General features: G+C 39.7%; 2 protein-coding genes across 3 annotated transcripts; both read right to left on the bottom strand.

The window, feature by feature from the left end:
• Positions 1-276: 276 nt before the first annotated feature.
• Positions 277-2,197, bottom strand: LOC128544587 (zona pellucida sperm-binding protein 3-like). 2 transcript variants are annotated; one of them, XM_053514805.1, is made up of 8 exons: positions 1,644-2,197; positions 1,441-1,559; positions 1,237-1,340; positions 980-1,157; positions 802-919; positions 642-727; positions 480-571; positions 277-376 (listed from the first exon to the last, which is right to left on the bottom strand). In XM_053514805.1, exons 1-8 carry the CDS (start codon positions 2,193-2,195, stop codon positions 324-326), a joined length of 1,302 nt encoding a protein of 433 aa, XP_053370780.1. In that variant the 5' UTR covers positions 2,196-2,197; the 3' UTR covers positions 277-323. The 2 variants fall into 2 exon arrangements, with proteins under 2 accessions (XP_053370780.1, XP_053370779.1); XM_053514804.1 differs by having other exon boundaries at positions 1,441-2,197.
• Positions 2,198-5,042: 2,845 nt separating this feature from the next.
• LOC128544555 (zona pellucida sperm-binding protein 3-like) lies at positions 5,043-6,974 on the bottom strand. Its single transcript, XM_053514754.1, has 8 exons — positions 6,393-6,974; positions 6,185-6,303; positions 5,987-6,090; positions 5,732-5,909; positions 5,553-5,670; positions 5,395-5,480; positions 5,236-5,327; positions 5,043-5,139 (listed from the first exon to the last, which is right to left on the bottom strand). Exons 1-8 carry the CDS (start codon positions 6,942-6,944, stop codon positions 5,087-5,089), a joined length of 1,302 nt encoding a protein of 433 aa, XP_053370729.1. The 5' UTR covers positions 6,945-6,974; the 3' UTR covers positions 5,043-5,086.
• Between the last annotated feature and the right edge of the window lie 9,679 nt (positions 6,975-16,653).

The following is a 16,653-nucleotide window of genomic DNA, read 5'->3' as shown; positions in this document are numbered from 1 at the left end:
TCTCCACATTGAAATTGTTTAAGACCCAAGAAAACCCCGAACACCCAACTAATAGATTCATAGGGAAGGAGTACTGTCAAGTGTTTGAACGTTGTTCCAGGTTTGGAGCAGGCCACCTTGATGTCCATTATCTTTTGGCTAGCCCTCTAGTATTGGATCATAATCAAAACTCCCTGCATAGATCAAACCCTGTCTGGTTTGGAAAGAGGCAGTGAGAACCCTCAAAAGTAAACAATTTCATTCTAGACAAATGTTTTAACAAAATGCAAAGGAACCTCAGATTTTTAAATTTTATTTAGGCAAACAAGAGTCAATAGACCAAATTATCTCAGAATCATGATTGGACCAAGGCTAACTTCCTTCTCCACCTGAAAGCCTGCAAATGCAACAGGAAAAACAAATTACAAGGTCAGAGTAAAAAGCCACATTTCCAAAACATGGACAGTCTACAAAAAGGCCAACAGTGCTTCCTCATGTACCTTGCTCTGCGGACAAGTCCCGCCCCTTTCTCATGGCACAGCTGCTGTCACAACAACTGCATACCTGGTTAGAACCATATGCAGCAGTCCATCTAGGGAGAAAAGTGGACGTTAGGAGTTGCATCTCATCATCATAAGGCCATCACAATAATAGCAACATACCCATTGTTAGAGAACGAACAAGCCTTGTGCTCAGCATCAGCAGAGGCAGATGCAGCGGTTGCCTTTAAGATGCATGCAATATACACCTGAAAACACGGAAAACAAGTTACTTTCTGGCTTGAAAACTTGCCACATTGTCCTCTGTACAATCACTCCTTACCAAGCTACTGTTCGATTGTTGAAATGTAAAGGCTTCCAGCTGAAACCCTAGCTCATTTGCTTGAGTTTGAGGCATGAACCGGGAACCAGAGTGTGTAATCTTCGTATCAATCAGGCACCTAGGGAGAGCTACAGTCAGGTCAGCTAAAACACAAAGGGTTAAGAAGAACCCCACTTACCCATGGTTTTCAATGAAGGAATATCTGGGGACTGCACTGAGGTCAGGGACTGCAGTGGCCACACAGCCATCTATAAGGACACGCAGGGGCACATGGTTGAACTGCATTACTGATGCCTTAATGTTTATAAGCTGACCCAGGTAATACTGGTTGGATGTTCTTTCAGTGACCCAGTCATCTACAAGGGAAAAAAAAAAAGAATATATAAATAAATAGAGGATTCACACAATCAAGGTACAGCTTAACTAGATACAAACCCATCATGAGCCTCAAGGAGAAAACAAGAAGCTCCTCAGCAGCTTGGGCAGAAGCAAATGGGATCCAAGCAGGCAGGAGAGCATTGCTACTCACATTGTGGAATCTGAAAAGCATTCAAAGACAAGATTTAAAAAAAAAAAAAAAAAAAAAAAAAAAAAAACATGTTCCCCCACCACCAAACAATTATTGGTATGGTGAAATACCTTGGATAGTGACACTCAATGAAGACACCAATTCCAGCATTCCTCAGAATGGGAGTCCCACTTATTGGGGCTGAAGCAACACCAAGAGTGAAGATATAGACCAGCTCATCTGCAGTCACCTGAAAGGGAAAAATACAAGTTAAATCCAAGTGTCTAACAAGCTTAAAAGGAAAAATAAAGGTATGTGGCAGTGGGAGGCTTACAGTCAAAGCACTGTTGCAGCCATACAATGGTGCTTCATAGATAAGGAACCGAGAAGAAGCATCCATCCCTGTGGCAGCACAGCCTCCCAGTGTGAGCGCAGCAACATTGAGGGTTGTACTGCTTCCAAACACACCTGTGCTCACTTCTACATGCACCGCAGTCTCATTGCATCTTGCTGTTACACCCTGGGTAGGAATAGAATCACCCTGTCCTGGAGGGTTCACATAGGTTGGTGGAGTAGGGATCTTTGGGGGTGTTGGATAACGCCAAGTCAGGTTCTTCACTAGATGCTGCAAGACTTGCTGTTGTTGAGAGCCCAGAGGAGTTTGAAGCTGCAGTCCAAGTGGTGCTCCTACAAGGCTTCCAATTTGGGAAACACTCTGCATTAATTGAGAAGGTATCCCAACACTCCCTTGAGGTGAAACCTGCCCTGGTGCATTAGGTTGAAATCCTGCAGGAACTTGAAAATGCCCCAGTGACAGCACTTGTGCTGTTGACAGCCCAACCGCAACTAGCAACACCACACTAACTCCCACATAGTTGAACCCCATTGTAGTCACCCGCCGATTGCAAGCATACAAGAACTACCACACCACCTGCTATTTATGCAGTGACTTCAAACCTTTCCAAGTAGTTTGATGATCTTCCACGCCTGTTGAGTTACTAATTGGACTTTCTAACAGATGACAGGAATTAGGATTTTATTGGTCCTTGCATTTGTTTGGACCTTATGTGTGAAGAGCGTAAATATCTCGTCTAGGTCACATGACATCATTAAGCAAGTTGCCACAGCACAGAAGAATAATTAAAGTCCTTGTTTGTACAGTTGGGTGAAAAAAAGGAAAGGGTTATGAATTAAATGTCTTGGATTGCCTTAAATGTTTATTATTATCTACAAAAAAATTAAATTATATTCTTCTAAGGAATCTGATAGATGATTTTCCCCAAATGACCTTTTTTCTCATTTTAGAACTCAATGGCTGCAATGTTTTTGAGTTATGAGGATCTGTTTTCAGAGGTGTCAAGTAACGAAGTACAAGTACTTCGTTACCTTATTTAAGTAGAAATTTGGGGTATCTATACTTTACTGGAGTAATTATTTTTCAGCTGACTTTTAAAGTTTGACTTTTTGAACAATTAAAATATTTATATGCAAATAGTTATCATATCTTCTTCTCCATAAAACATGTTAATGCTCATAAGTACACATATATGGTTCATTAATGTATTGCATTGTACTAAAATGCATTCTTTTTTAATTGCCATATACAGTATCCCAAGTCACTATGGCCATTAAAAAAAACAACAAAAACTTTTCTTTTTTTATGAGGTGTTAGTGCAGTATATAGGCCCGTGGCACAGCCTAATCTTTTATCCTTAATGCTTTTCCCCCTTTCAGTTACTTTTACTTTTATACTTTAAGTAGTGTTGAAACCAGTACTTTTACACTTTTACTTGAATAAAAAGCTTGAATTGATACTTCAACTCCTAAAAAATGTCTTTTTAAACCCTAGTATCTATACTTCTACTCAAGTAATGAATGTGAATTCTTTTGACACCACTGTCTGTTTTGTACCTATGTCAAACCACATGCTCTCCTCAATCCTAGCGTACCTGTTTTTTGTATTATTGGAAAACAAGACATTTGACATTAAAGGGCTCAAAAACTCTTTGACCAAATGCAGTTCAACCGATTAGTTCATGTTAATAAAAAATACTTAACCCCTAAATTACTGCAAACAACACTTTGTAGACTGTAATGGGATTTCTACAGTGGACACACAGTGATTCAGCAAAAAAACACAGATATTTAAAAGACAACTGGGACAAACCAAACCCTTTCCTGCCCACATACACACACCTCCAGGAAAAAAAAACGACTAAATCTCAAGGATCCTATGGCCTACAAATAAGCCATGTTAACCATTTTACTCAAGAAAAGCAATGCATCCATGTGTGCCTACTTCACAATATCTCCAGGAACTGTATCTAGTTTAAAAGCTTTTTTTTGTAGAAATTGAAGTTGTTTTGGCCATGTAGGAGCTTACCCACATTAACTTTCCAGAGTAATACAGTATAATGTGGCTGTGAATGGTATTGAAAGGTAGCTTACAGCCTAAGCAAATGAACTTCTTTATGGCTATTATAGACTGTGGTAGAGGGATTTCACTCTTAATTATGCTCATGGTTTAGGCAACTTCACACACCTGTCAAGGTAAATGTTCAAAACAAACAAAATGGGGGAAGGTGCATTGCCTACGACTGCAATCACAGCATGGTTGGTGTAAGAGATCTGCTCACTAACATTTAAAAAACTGTTGTGAGAGAAAAGTCTCCAGACTTTAAACAGATTGATGTAAGAAACAATGAGTTCTGTTGGTGATTTATAGAAGTTAGAGGAAAATGGGTAAATTGATTTAAGTTCCCAGGGAGCATATAGTAACTTAAAACCCAAGCATGGGTCAATACTTGCAGCTGCTCTCAAGTGGTTACAGAAGACCATCTGATCCACACAAACTTGGAAAAAGTTATGCCAAATACTTATCCTGATGCAATCCTTTCATTTTTTTAACCGAGCTTGGTCAACACTGCATGCAGTGGCTGGGTAGTATGGGCTGTGGCAACAACTAAAGGTGGGGCTCAAACCACCAACCTACTGCCATAGACACCTGAGCCACCACACCCTCAAGACAGTATAGGTCAATGACTATTGAAAAAAAAAAAAAAAAAATAGCTTATGGACAGATCACGTATGCACTTGAGTTTTTAGAGATCAAGGTAGAGTAAAAAGGTACTTATGTAAATTTTACCACTACTGGTATAGGGGAATGTCAAAATATAGAACCCAATGGAGCATAAAGTTTTTGATTGAGAAAAAAAAAAAAGCCATTTTTCCTATGTAACCGATTCAATTTTTTGCATAGTTGATTAAAATGGTGTCATGCTAAACTGCACAATCCTAAGCCCCATACATATATTAAAAAAAAAAAAATCCTCTGGGTTTTATGGGGGTACTACATAAGGACTAAACGTAAGCAGTAAAGCCTCTACGGCATGCATAAACTACCAAACCTGAAGTGGGTGTTGATGCTTGAAACACCATGAATGGCAAATTAGAAACCTTCCCATCATACCGGCTTCCATATCCACATTAAAATAGCGGTTGTCAAGTCTTAAAACCAAACTCTATTGGATTCAGAGGCATGAAGCACTGGCAAGTATTTGTCTGGATTGTTCCTACTCAAATTTAGAGCAGGGCACCTTGGCCATTATCTTTTGGCTAGCCCTCTAGTATTGGGTCAAAATTCCCTGCATAGATCAAACCCTGCCTGGGAACCCTCAGAAGCAAACAATTTCATTCTAGACAAATGTTAACAAAACGCAAAATAATTACAAGAGATGTTTTAAAATTTTATTTAGGCAAACAAGTCATTAGACTGAATTATTTCAAAATCATGATTGGACCAAGGCTGACTTCCTTCTCCACCTGGAACTCTGCAAATGCAACAGGAAATACAAATAGCAAGGTCAGCATACAAAGTCACAACCTAAAAAACATCCTACAAAAAGGCCAATAGTGCCCTCAGATACCTTGCTCTGAGGACAGGTCACGTCCCTTTCTCATGCCACAGCTGCTGTCACAACAATTGCATACCTGGTTAGGACCATATGCAGCAGTCCATCTAGGAAGAAGAGTGGTCATTAGGAGTCACATCTCAGCATTAGGCCTTTACAATTATAGCAACATACCCATTGTTGGAGAACGAACAAGCCTTGTGCTCAGCATCAGCAGAGGCAGATGCAACTGTTGCCTTCAAGATGCATGCAATGTAGACCTGCATACAAGGAAGACAAGTTAATTTCTGGCTTGAAAACTTGCCACCACATCCTGTACAATCACTCCTTACCAAGCTACTGTTCGATTGTTGAAATGTGAAGGCTTCCAGCTGAAACCCTAGCTCATTTGCTTGAGTTTGAGGCATGAACCGGGAACCAGAGTGTGTAATCTTCGTATCAATCAGGCACCTGGGGAGAGCTACAGTCAGGTCAGCTCAAACACAAAGGGGTTAAGAAGATCCCCACTTACCCATGGTTTTCAATGAAGGAATATCGGGGGACTGCAGTGAGGTCAGGGACTGCAGTTGCCACACAGCCATCTATAAGGACACGCAGGGGCACATGGTTGAACTGCATAACTGATGCCTTAATGTTTATAAGTTGACCCAGGTAGTACTGGTTGGATGTCCTTTCAGTGATCCAGTCATCTACAAGGGAAAGAGAAAAAAGAAAATAGTAAATAAAAGCTTAACACAATCAAGCTACAGCTCAACTAGATACAAACCCATCATAAGCCTCAAGGAGAAAACAAGAAGCTCCTCAGCAGCTTGGGCAGAAGCAAATGGGATCCAAGCAGGCAGGAGAGCATTGCTACTCACATTGTGGAATCTAGAAAGCATTCAAAAGACAAGATTTAAAAAAAAAAAAAAAAAAAAAAACCATGTTCCCCAGCCACCAAACAATTACCGGTATGGTAAAATACCTTGGATAGTGACACTCAATGAAGACACCAATTCCAGCATTCCTCAGAATGGGAGTACCACTTATTGGGGCTGAAGCAACACCAAGAGTGAAGATATAGACCAGCTCATCTGCAGTCACCTGGGAAAAAAAAACCAAAAAAAAAAAAAAAACCTAGATTTCCAACAATCTTAAAGGAAAATTGAGTTGTGTGGTCATGAAAGGCTTACAGTCAAAGCACTGTTGCAACCATACAATGGTGCTTCATAGATAAGGAACCGAGACGAAGCATCCATCCCTGTGGCAGCACAGCCTCCCAGTGTGAGCGCAGCAACATTGAGGGTTGTACTGCTTCCAAACACACCTGTGCTCACTTCTACATGCACCGCAGTCTCATTGCATCTTGCTGTTACACCCTGGGTAGGAATAGAATCACCCTGTCCTGGAGGGTTCACATAGGTTGGTGGAGTAGGGATCTTTGGGGGTGTTGGATAACGCCAAGTCAGGTTCTTCACTAGATGCTGCAAAACTTGCTGTTGTTGAGAGCCCAGAGGAGTTTGAAGCTGCAGTCCAAGTGGGGCTCCTACAGGGCTTCCAATTTGGGAAACACTCTGCATTGATTGAGAAGGTAACCCAACACTCCCTTGAGGTGAAGCCTGCCCTGGTACATTAGGTTGAAATCCTGCAGGAACTTGAAAATGCCCCAGTGACAGCACTTGTGCTGTTGACAGTCCAACTGCAACTAGCAGCACCACACTAACTCCCACATAGTTGAACCCCATTGTAGTCAATAGCCGATTGCAAGCATACCAGACCTACCACACCACCTGCTATTTATGCAGTGACAAAAACACGTCTTCAAACCTTTCTAAATAGTTTGATGATCTTCCACGCCTGTTGAGTTACTAATTGGGCCTCCTAACAGATGACAGGAGTTAGGATTTTATTGGCCCTTCCATTTGATTGGACCTTATGTGTGAAGAGCGTAATTATCTTGTCTAGAACACATTACCTCATTAAGCAAGTTGATAAACACAGCACAAAAAAAAAATAAAGTCCTTGATTGTAGTTGGGTTAAGAAGGAAATTTTAAGGAATTTGATACAGAACATTTAATATGATCTACAAAATAATATACTATTATTTTTCAAAGAAATTTGACACACATTTATTTCCCAAATTATCATTTTTTGATTTCAGAATTTGACCTATGAGGATGTGTTTTGTACCCATGCTAAACCACATTGCTCCCATCATTCCTAGCTTACTTGTCTTTTGTATGATTGGAAAACAAGACATATGACAAGACATCAGTTCATGTCAAACTAAAAAAAACTGCTTCTTCCTTTTTATCTCTCTCCCACTGATGCATGCTTAATTTTGCATAATCGCTCATAAAACATATCAAAATGGTGACAGTCTCCGGTCTTGTTTAAACTTTCAATGAAAAAGATTGGTCAAATCATTTGGAACTTATCAAGGGTTGTTTGAGACCTTTAAAAAAATGTTCACATTAATTTTACACTCTGATGTTGAATTAGAGTGTCCTCAGTGTGAGACATGCAGGCACAGGCCTTCATAAAACAATTGAGCTAAACCACACCTCTTCTCTCACACATACATACTGTACATACACCTCCAGGAGAGGAGAATGGCCAAATCTCAAGGATCCTATGGCCTACTATTAAGCCATGTTCAACATTTTTTACCCAGGAAAAGCAATGCACCCATGTCCACCTACTTTAAAATTTCTCCAAGAACTGTATCTAGTTTAAAATTATATTTTTGTAGAAAGTTGTTTTGGCCATGTAGAAGCTCACCCACACTCACTTTCCAAAGTACTATAATGTGGTTGTGAATGGTATCGAGAGAGAGAGAGCTTATGGCCTAAGCAAACATTACTTGAACATCTTTATAGTTGTTATAGACTGTGTCTAGGAAGCATATAGTAACTTAAAACCCAAGCATAGGTCAATACTTCCTTTCACCTGCTCTCATCAAGGGGTCACAGTGGACCATCTGATCCACACACATTTAGGCATTTGGCAGACGCTCTTATCCAAAGCGACTTACGTTTTTTTTATATACATTTGAGCAGTTGAGGGTTAAGGGCCTTGCTCAAGGGCCCAACAGTGGCAACTTGGTGGTTGTGGGGTTTGAACCTGGGATCTTCCAAACCGTAGTCCAATGCCTTAACCACTGAGCTACCCCTGGCACCACACAACTTGGCACAGGTGGCACTAGGTAGTATGGTGAGTGGCAACCACCAACGGCAGGGCTCGAACCCAGACTCTTAAATCACCAACCGAGAGCTTTAGCCACCTAAGTCACCACACACTCAATACAGTATAGGTCAGTGATGATTAAAAATGTGTGCTTATGAAGAGGTGGTTTGTGCACTTGAGTTCTCGGATATGTCAAGGTAGAACAAAAGTTATCACTTTTGTGTAAATTTTACCACTACCGGAATATGTGACTGATGTCGCAAAAAATTTACAACTTTCAAAATGAGCATGTTAAGATTTTTTTTGTCATAGAAACAACCAGAAAAACATGTAATCGTGTGTATCTGTGCTATTTCCTCGCCTATGTAACCTATTAAATTTTTCGCATGGTCATGTTTGTATAGTGAATGAAAATGAAATAAAATTTAGTTCAGTTCAGACGTAGCTCCCTGTTTTTATATTGTTACCGCAAAAGTTCCTTGTTTGTATCAGCGTTTAAATTTTACTGCTTTTTCCATTTGTACAAAATAATAATAGTAACTAGTTTTTACGTTCTAATACTACTGGACTTTTGCCTTTTTCCATTTTTGCACTTTTCGGGGAATGCCCGCATCTCTTCGTCTAAGAACAATAAGCGGAATCCATCTCCAAACAATTAAAACTCTGCCTTACAAATAAACAATTCCATCATTACATTTGGGCAATTGGCAGATGCTCTTATCCAGAGCAACTTACATTTTTATCTTATTACACATCTGAGCAGTTGAGTGTTAAGGGCCTTGCTCAAGGGTCCAACAGTGGCAACTTGGTAGTTGTGGGGTTTGAACCTAGGATCTTTTGAACCGTAGTCCAAAGCCTTAACCACTGAGCTACCCCGACCCCTTAGGTACGTTATCATGTCCAATATTCTGCTCATTCAGTGTGTAGAGTGCAGGATGTTTAGACATTCTTCCTCTGTCATTAGAAATAACTTTATTTGTGATATGTGTGTATTCGTGAGCACTCTGACAGAGAAGATATTAGGGTTAGAGGAGCCCATCCAGGCTTTCAAGTGTGTTAGAGAGTAGCGTAATTCCCGTAGCGTAAAGTCTGGGTGCCGCAGCCGAAGATAGCCAGCTCCCGACTTCGGCATTAGGCATTCTTGTTCAGCCAAAGCTAAGGCTTAGGCTAGCCCAATGGAGAACACCCCCTATGTGCTTCACGTGTCCAACAGGTTTGCTCTCCTTAGTGATGCACCCACTGAGAAATCTAAGAGGTCTGGTTATAGGAGACTCGTGAAATTAGCTAGGCCGCTGGTGCGCCTAGTGGTGCGTGTATCCCGGGAGCCAGAGCACCAGACATGGCAGGTAATCTTAGGGCTTTAGGACAGCATAGGTTCTCTAAGATAGTGGTACATGCTGGAGCTAATGATATACACCTTTGTCAATCAGAGGGTACCAAGGTCCAGGTGGTGCTCCAAAAATAATGTGGGCTTTATAGATAATTGAAGTACCTTTGAGAGCAAAGCTGGCCTGTTGGGGAAGAACGGTGTCCATCCCACTCGGGAAGGTGCTGCTCTCATTTCTTGTATAGTATAACACATAGTCTTTGAAGAGGCCTAGTTAATCGGTGACTACCCAGAGCCCAGGCCAGGGAGCAGACTAGATTAAAGTGAATGAATATGTAGATCTAAATGAAGCTAGTCCTTCTACATACACCAGCCTCGGCTAACTGCTAGTGGAGGAGGCGTTGCACTTATTTACAATGATAATCTGACTACAAACATATTATAACAAAAAGTGTAGCTACAAATATGAAGTCTGCTCAATCAATCTCACTAATTATCATTTACAGACCTCCAGGGCGATACTCTGAATTTCTCTATAAATTTGCTGATTTCCTTACAAACCTGGTTGTTTCTGTAGACAAATTGTTAATTGCTGTAGACTTTAATATTCATTTTAAGAATCCAGAAGACCCTCTGAGAACATGGCCATACTGGGCTCAGTAGGAGTGAATCAGTGTGTAGTAGGACCCATTTATAAAGCAGGTCACACTTTAGATTTAATATTATCCCTCAGATTGAGTATAAGAAATATCACTATCTTGTTTCAATTAAAGTGTGTCATAGTGATAATGTACGCACAGCACCACGCTACTGCTTTAAACATAGATTTACATCAAATACCACACCGAGCCTTATCAGTAATCTCCCCGAGTTATCAACTTTGGTTGGATCACCATCTGACTCCACAGAACTCGATAATATTTAGGGTCAACATTCTTTAAATCTTAGTTAATGTAGCTCCAGTTAAAAGGAAAATGATTAGAGATAAGAAACTCGCTCCCTGGTATAACAACCGCTCGAAAATCAAAATGTAAATGACATCAAACTAAATTGTTGATATTTCAAATAGCATGGAAGGAGAGCATCCTGAACTATAGAAAAGCTTTTAGTGTAGCTAGATCAACGTATCTCTCCACTTTAATAGAAAACAACAAAAATAATCCTAGATTTTTATTTCATACTGTAGCAAAATTAACTAGAAACAAGGTCACTGCAGAAATCTCCACAACAACAACATACAGTATTCAGGATTTCATGAACTTTTTTAATTACAAAATCGTAAAAAAAAAAAAAAAAGGCAAAAAATTTAGTCTTGGAAACCAGACAATTTAAGTGATATAGATGATAAACTAACCACACTACATCAGAACCTAGAATACTTTACTCCTCTTGAAGAGAATGAACTAATTTCACTTATCTCTTCAGAAAAATCATCAACCTGTGAATTAGATCAATACAAGCAATAACGGAACCCCTGTTGAAAATAATTAACTCTTCACTCAGCATTGGGTATGTTCCAAAACCTTTTAAATGAGCAGTTATTAAAGCTCTAATTAGGAAACCCGACCTCGCCCCCTGTCAGCTGTCCAATTACAGTCCAATATCAAACCTCCCCTTTATTTCTAAGATTTTGGAAAAGGTAGTAGCGCAGCAGCTATGCTCATATCTAAATAGAAATAGCATAAACAAATTTGTACATTTACAGTTAACACTCGTTAAACTAGTAAATGACCCCCTATTGGCCTCTGATCAGAGCAGTGGTATCAAAAGTATTCACATTCATTACTTGAGTAGAAGATAGTATAGATACTAGGGTTTAAAAAGACTTCTTTAGAAGTTGAAGTATCAACTCAAACTTTTTACTCAAGTAAAAGTGTAAAAGTACTGGTTTCAAAACTACTTAAAGTATAAAAGTAAAAGTAACTTAAGGGGGGGAAAAGCATTAAGGATAAAAGCTTAGGCTGTGCCACTGGCCTATATACTGCACTAACACCTCATAAACAAAAAGGAAAAGTGTTGTTTTTTTGTTGTATTTTTTAACGGCCATAGTGATTTGGGATACTGTATATGGCAATTGAAAAATAATTTTAGTACAATGCAAATACATTAAAGAACCATATATGTGTACTACTGAGCATTAACATGTTTCATGGAGAAGAAAATATGATAACTAGTTGCCTAAAAGTATTTTAACTTCAGAGGCGTGTCATCGGTAACCTTTATTGGAATGTAAATGTACATTAGTGCTGTCAGAATGAATGATTAATACAAGTGATTAATAAAAAAAAATATTATATGTGTGTGTGTGTGTGTGTGTGTAAATATAATATATATATATAATTCCTGTTCCCTTTCTGGTGCTGTTACCTTCCTCGCTGGTGCCTGGTTGTGACATTTCGCTCGAAGTCTCTATCACGGACATTTTCGTCTACTTATCACAACCTTATCAACCGAAAATGCTATTTTATTCAAACGTCCTTGCTGGAGTGTGTGACATGATGTCATGTGCAGGTGAGATGGATCGCGTACCAACCAATAGGGTGTCGGAATGGTGTGTTTATACTTCTCATCCAACCACAATCAAATTCGCTTTATCCGGATGTTTTTTTTGTTTGTTTGTTTTTTTTAATGACAAGCTGAAATAAAATAGGATTAACGAGGGTATTTTTAAATGAGTAGAAAGTACAGATAATTGTGTGAAAATGTAAGGAGTAGAAGTAAAAAGTCAGCTGAAAAATAATTACTCCAGTAAAGTGTAGATACCCAAAATTTCTACTTAAGTATTTGTACTTCGTTACTTCAATTCAATTCAATTCAATTTTATTTGTATAGCGCTTTTAGCAATTTTCATTGCCGCGAAACAGCTTTACACAGTCAAAAGAATTATTTAAGTTAGTATGAAATGTGAATTTGTATGAATCAAAATGGTCAGTTTGTCCCTGGTGAGCAAGCCGAGGGCGACAGTGGCAAGGAAAAACTTCCTGAGATGGTAATAGGAAGAAACCTTGAGAGGAACCAGACTCAACAGGGAACCCATCCTCATCTGGGTGAAACAGAAAGCAGTAAATGATCTGCATTTATACAGTGTGTAGGGTGGGAGGCAGTTCAGCTATAATAGCTGATGTTAATTGATATTAATATGGAGTCCAGGTAGTTATTGAAGACCCAGGTAGACTTGTAAGAAGTTCCAGTCATGAACTATCGAACTGTCAAGCCCCCAGAGAAACAGTTGCCAACACCAGTCAAGGCCAGAACCATTTTCTAGGTAGAGAGAATCATCCCCAGACACCAGACGCATCCCAGAGAGACACACGGGGCATCCATGTGACGAGATCTTCAGCCAGAAGCGGGGCACCAGGATGGGTCAGACAGGTCCGGAGGGCAGAGGGAGTCTGGATCACTGGCAGCTCGGGAACGACATGTGTAGCTCGACAGAGAGAGAGAAAGAGTGAAAGGGGGAGACAGGAGGAGAGAGGAAAGAGAAAGAGGGGGGGAAAGAGAAGAAGAGGAGAGATGGCAGTTAGGTATGGTCACATTCACACAATGTATAATGTGAATGTATATTAACTGTAGAGTGCAAGCAGAGACTCCGGCAGAACTAACTATGACAGCATAACTAAAAGGGAGAGCCAGAAGGAAACACAGACATGAGGGCTTCCTGAGATGTAAAGCAACCAATCACCTCACCATCAACAAACCTGAGTGATCAATGAGAGTGAGGAAGACAGCATCCAAACATACCAGTTCACCATAATACTCTACGTCCATGAGTCCCCCAGATCTGCTTCTTTACCTATGGCAAATCTATTTATAAAAATGCTTGGCTAAATAAATAGGTTTTTAGCCTGGACTTAAACACTGAGACTGTGTCTGAGTCCCGAATACTATTTGGAAGACTATTCCATAATTTGGGGGCTTTGTAAGAAAAAGCTCTGCCCCCAGCGGTATTTTTCATAATACGCGGTACTGACAAGCAGCCTGCATCCTTTGATCGAAGTAGGCGTGGCGGTTCGTAAGACACTAGCAGTTCGCTCAGGTACTGTGGCGCGAGACCATTTAATGCTTTATATGTCAATAGTAGTATTTTAAAATCAATGCGAAATTTCACAGGGAGCCAATGCAGTGAGGATAAGATAGGGGTGATGTGCTCATATCTTCTGGTTCTAGTGAGGACTCTCGCTGCTGCATTCTGGACTAGCTGAAGCTTATTTATGCATCTAGCTGAACAACCAGACAGTACGGCATTACAATAGTCCAACCTAGAGGTGATAAAAGCATGAACTAGTTTTTCTGCATCGTTTAGCGACAATAAATTTCTTATCCTGGCAATATTTCTGAGGTGAAAGAATGCTATCCTGGTAATATTATCTACATGAGCTTCAAATGAAAGGCTGGAATCAATAATCACACCAAGGTCTTTTACTGTTGCACTTGATGGAACAGAAAGGCCATCTAAAGTTACGGTGTGATCTAAAATTTTACTCCTAGCTGTATGCGGTCCTATGACTAGAACTTCTGTCTTATCCGGATTTAGCAGAAGGAAGTTAATTAGCATCCAATTTCTTATGTCCTGCACACATTGCTCAATTTTAGTAAGCTGTTTTTTCTCATCAGGTTTTGCTGAGACATATAACTGTGTATCGTCAGCATAACAATGAAAACTAATACCATGCTTACGGATTATGTTGCCCAGAGGAAGCATGTAAAGGGAAAAAAGCAGTGGACCTAAAACTGAACCCTGCGGAACGCCAAACTCCACTAGAGAAGATGCAGAATAATCACCATTTAAGTCTACATACTGATAACGATGGGTCAGATAGGATCTGAGCCAGGAGAGGGCTGTACCCTTAATTCCTACTACATTTTCTAATCTGTGAAGAAGAATAGCGTGATCAACTGTGTCAAAAGCTGCACTGATGTCGAGTAATACAAGCATAGTTACACAACCCTGATCAGAGGCCAATAGAATGTCATTTACTACTTTAACGAGTGCTGTCTCTGTACTGTGATGAGGCCTAAATCCTGACTGATACAGTTCATGTATGCCATTTCTATGTAGATATGAGCATAGCTGCTCCGCTACTATCTTTTCCAGAATCTTAGAGATAAAGGGGAGGTTTGATATTGGCCTGTAACTGGACAGCTGACGGGGTCGAGGTCAGGTTTCTTAATTATTGGTTTGATAACTGATAATTTAAAAGATTTTGGAACATAACCAATGCTGAGTGAAGAATTAATTATTCTTAACAGGGGTTCTGTTATTGCTGGTACTATCTGTTTAAGAAAATGTGTCGGTACAGGATCTAATATACAGGTTGATGAATTTGCAGAAGAGATGAGTGAAATTAGTTCATTCTCTTCAAGGGGAGTAAAGTATTCTAGGTTCTGATCTGACATGGCTAGATTAACATCTGCATCAATTACATTGTTCAGTTTCAAAACCTCAATTTTATGCCTAATATTTACAATTTTATTATTAAAAAAGTTCATGAAGTCCTCACTATTGCATGATGTTGTTGTGGAGATTTCTGCAGGGGTCTTATTTCTGGTTAATTTGGCTACAGCATTAAATAAGAATCTAGGATTATTTTTGTTATTTTCTATAAGAGTGGAGAGATATGTTGATCTAGCTACACTAAGAGCTTTTCTATAGTTCAGGATGCTCTCCTTCCATGCTATTTGAAATACTAGCAATTTAGTTTGACGCCATTTACGTTCTAATTTCCGAGCGGTCTGTTTCAAAGTGCGCGTGTGATCGTTATACCAGGGAGCAAGTTTCTTATCTCTAATAATTTTTCTTTTAACTGGAGCTACATTATCTAAGGTATAGCGAAATGTCGCCTGATCGAGTTCTGTGGGGTCAGACGGTGATCTAATCGAAGTTGGGAACTCTGGGAGATTACTGATAAAACTCTGTTTGGTAGTTGATGTGAATGTACGTTTCATACGGTAGAGCGGCGCTGTGCGTACGTTATTACTGTGACACACTTGAATTGAGACAAGATAGTGATCTGAGATAACTTCAGATAGTGGGATTGTGAATAAATTTCTTATACTTAATCCGAATAATATTATTAAATCTAAAGTGTGACCTGCTTTATGAGTGGGTCCTACTACACACTGATTTACTCCTACCGAGTCCAGTATGGACATAAATGCAGTTCTCAGAGAGTCTTCTGGGTTTTCAAAATGAATATTAAAATCTCCAGCAATTAACACTTTGTCTACAGAAACGACTAGGTTTAAGAGGAAATCTGCAAATTCACTAAGAAATTCAGAGTACGGCCCTGGAGGTCTGTAAATGACAATTAGCGGGATCGACTGAGCTAACTTAATATAGTTAAATACACTTATGTTACTGTAAAGAATTTCAATTGAATTAAATTTGTGTCCATGTTTTTGTACAATAGTCAAATTATCATTGTGAATAACTGCGACGCCTCCTCCTCTACCAGTTAACCGAGGCTGGTGTATGTAGCTGTATCCAGGAGGGCTAGCTTCATTTAGAGCTACATACTCGTCCTGTTTAATCCAGGTTTCTGTTAAACAGAGTATATCAAACTCCTGATCCGTGATAATATCATTAACTATAACTGCTTTAGATGCGAGAGATCTAATATTTAACAGTCCTAGCTTCAGATCAGAGGTGCCGGCTGCGCATTCAGTCTGATCCAAGTTTGTGGTCTTTATGTTAATTAAATTACTAAAACAGACTTTCTGAGTCTTTCTAAATTTGTTTTTAGCTCGGGGAACAGACACAGTCTCAATACAGTAAACCCTGAATGACGACTCTATGCAGCTAGCAGACGCTTGGTTTAGCCTGTCTGTCTGCTCCCTGGCCTGGGCTCTGGATTGTCACCGATTAACTAGGCCTCTTCTGAGACTATGAGCTATACTGCAAGAAATGAGAGCAGCACCTTCCCGAGTGGGATGGACACTG

Source organism: Clarias gariepinus, chromosome 16 (genome assembly GCF_024256425.1).
Source record: "Clarias gariepinus isolate MV-2021 ecotype Netherlands chromosome 16, CGAR_prim_01v2, whole genome shotgun sequence".
Lineage (NCBI taxonomy): Eukaryota > Metazoa > Chordata > Actinopteri > Siluriformes > Clariidae > Clarias > Clarias gariepinus.
The sequence above is the reverse complement of the archived record's forward strand: the minus strand, read 5'-3'. Positions and strand labels throughout refer to the sequence as shown.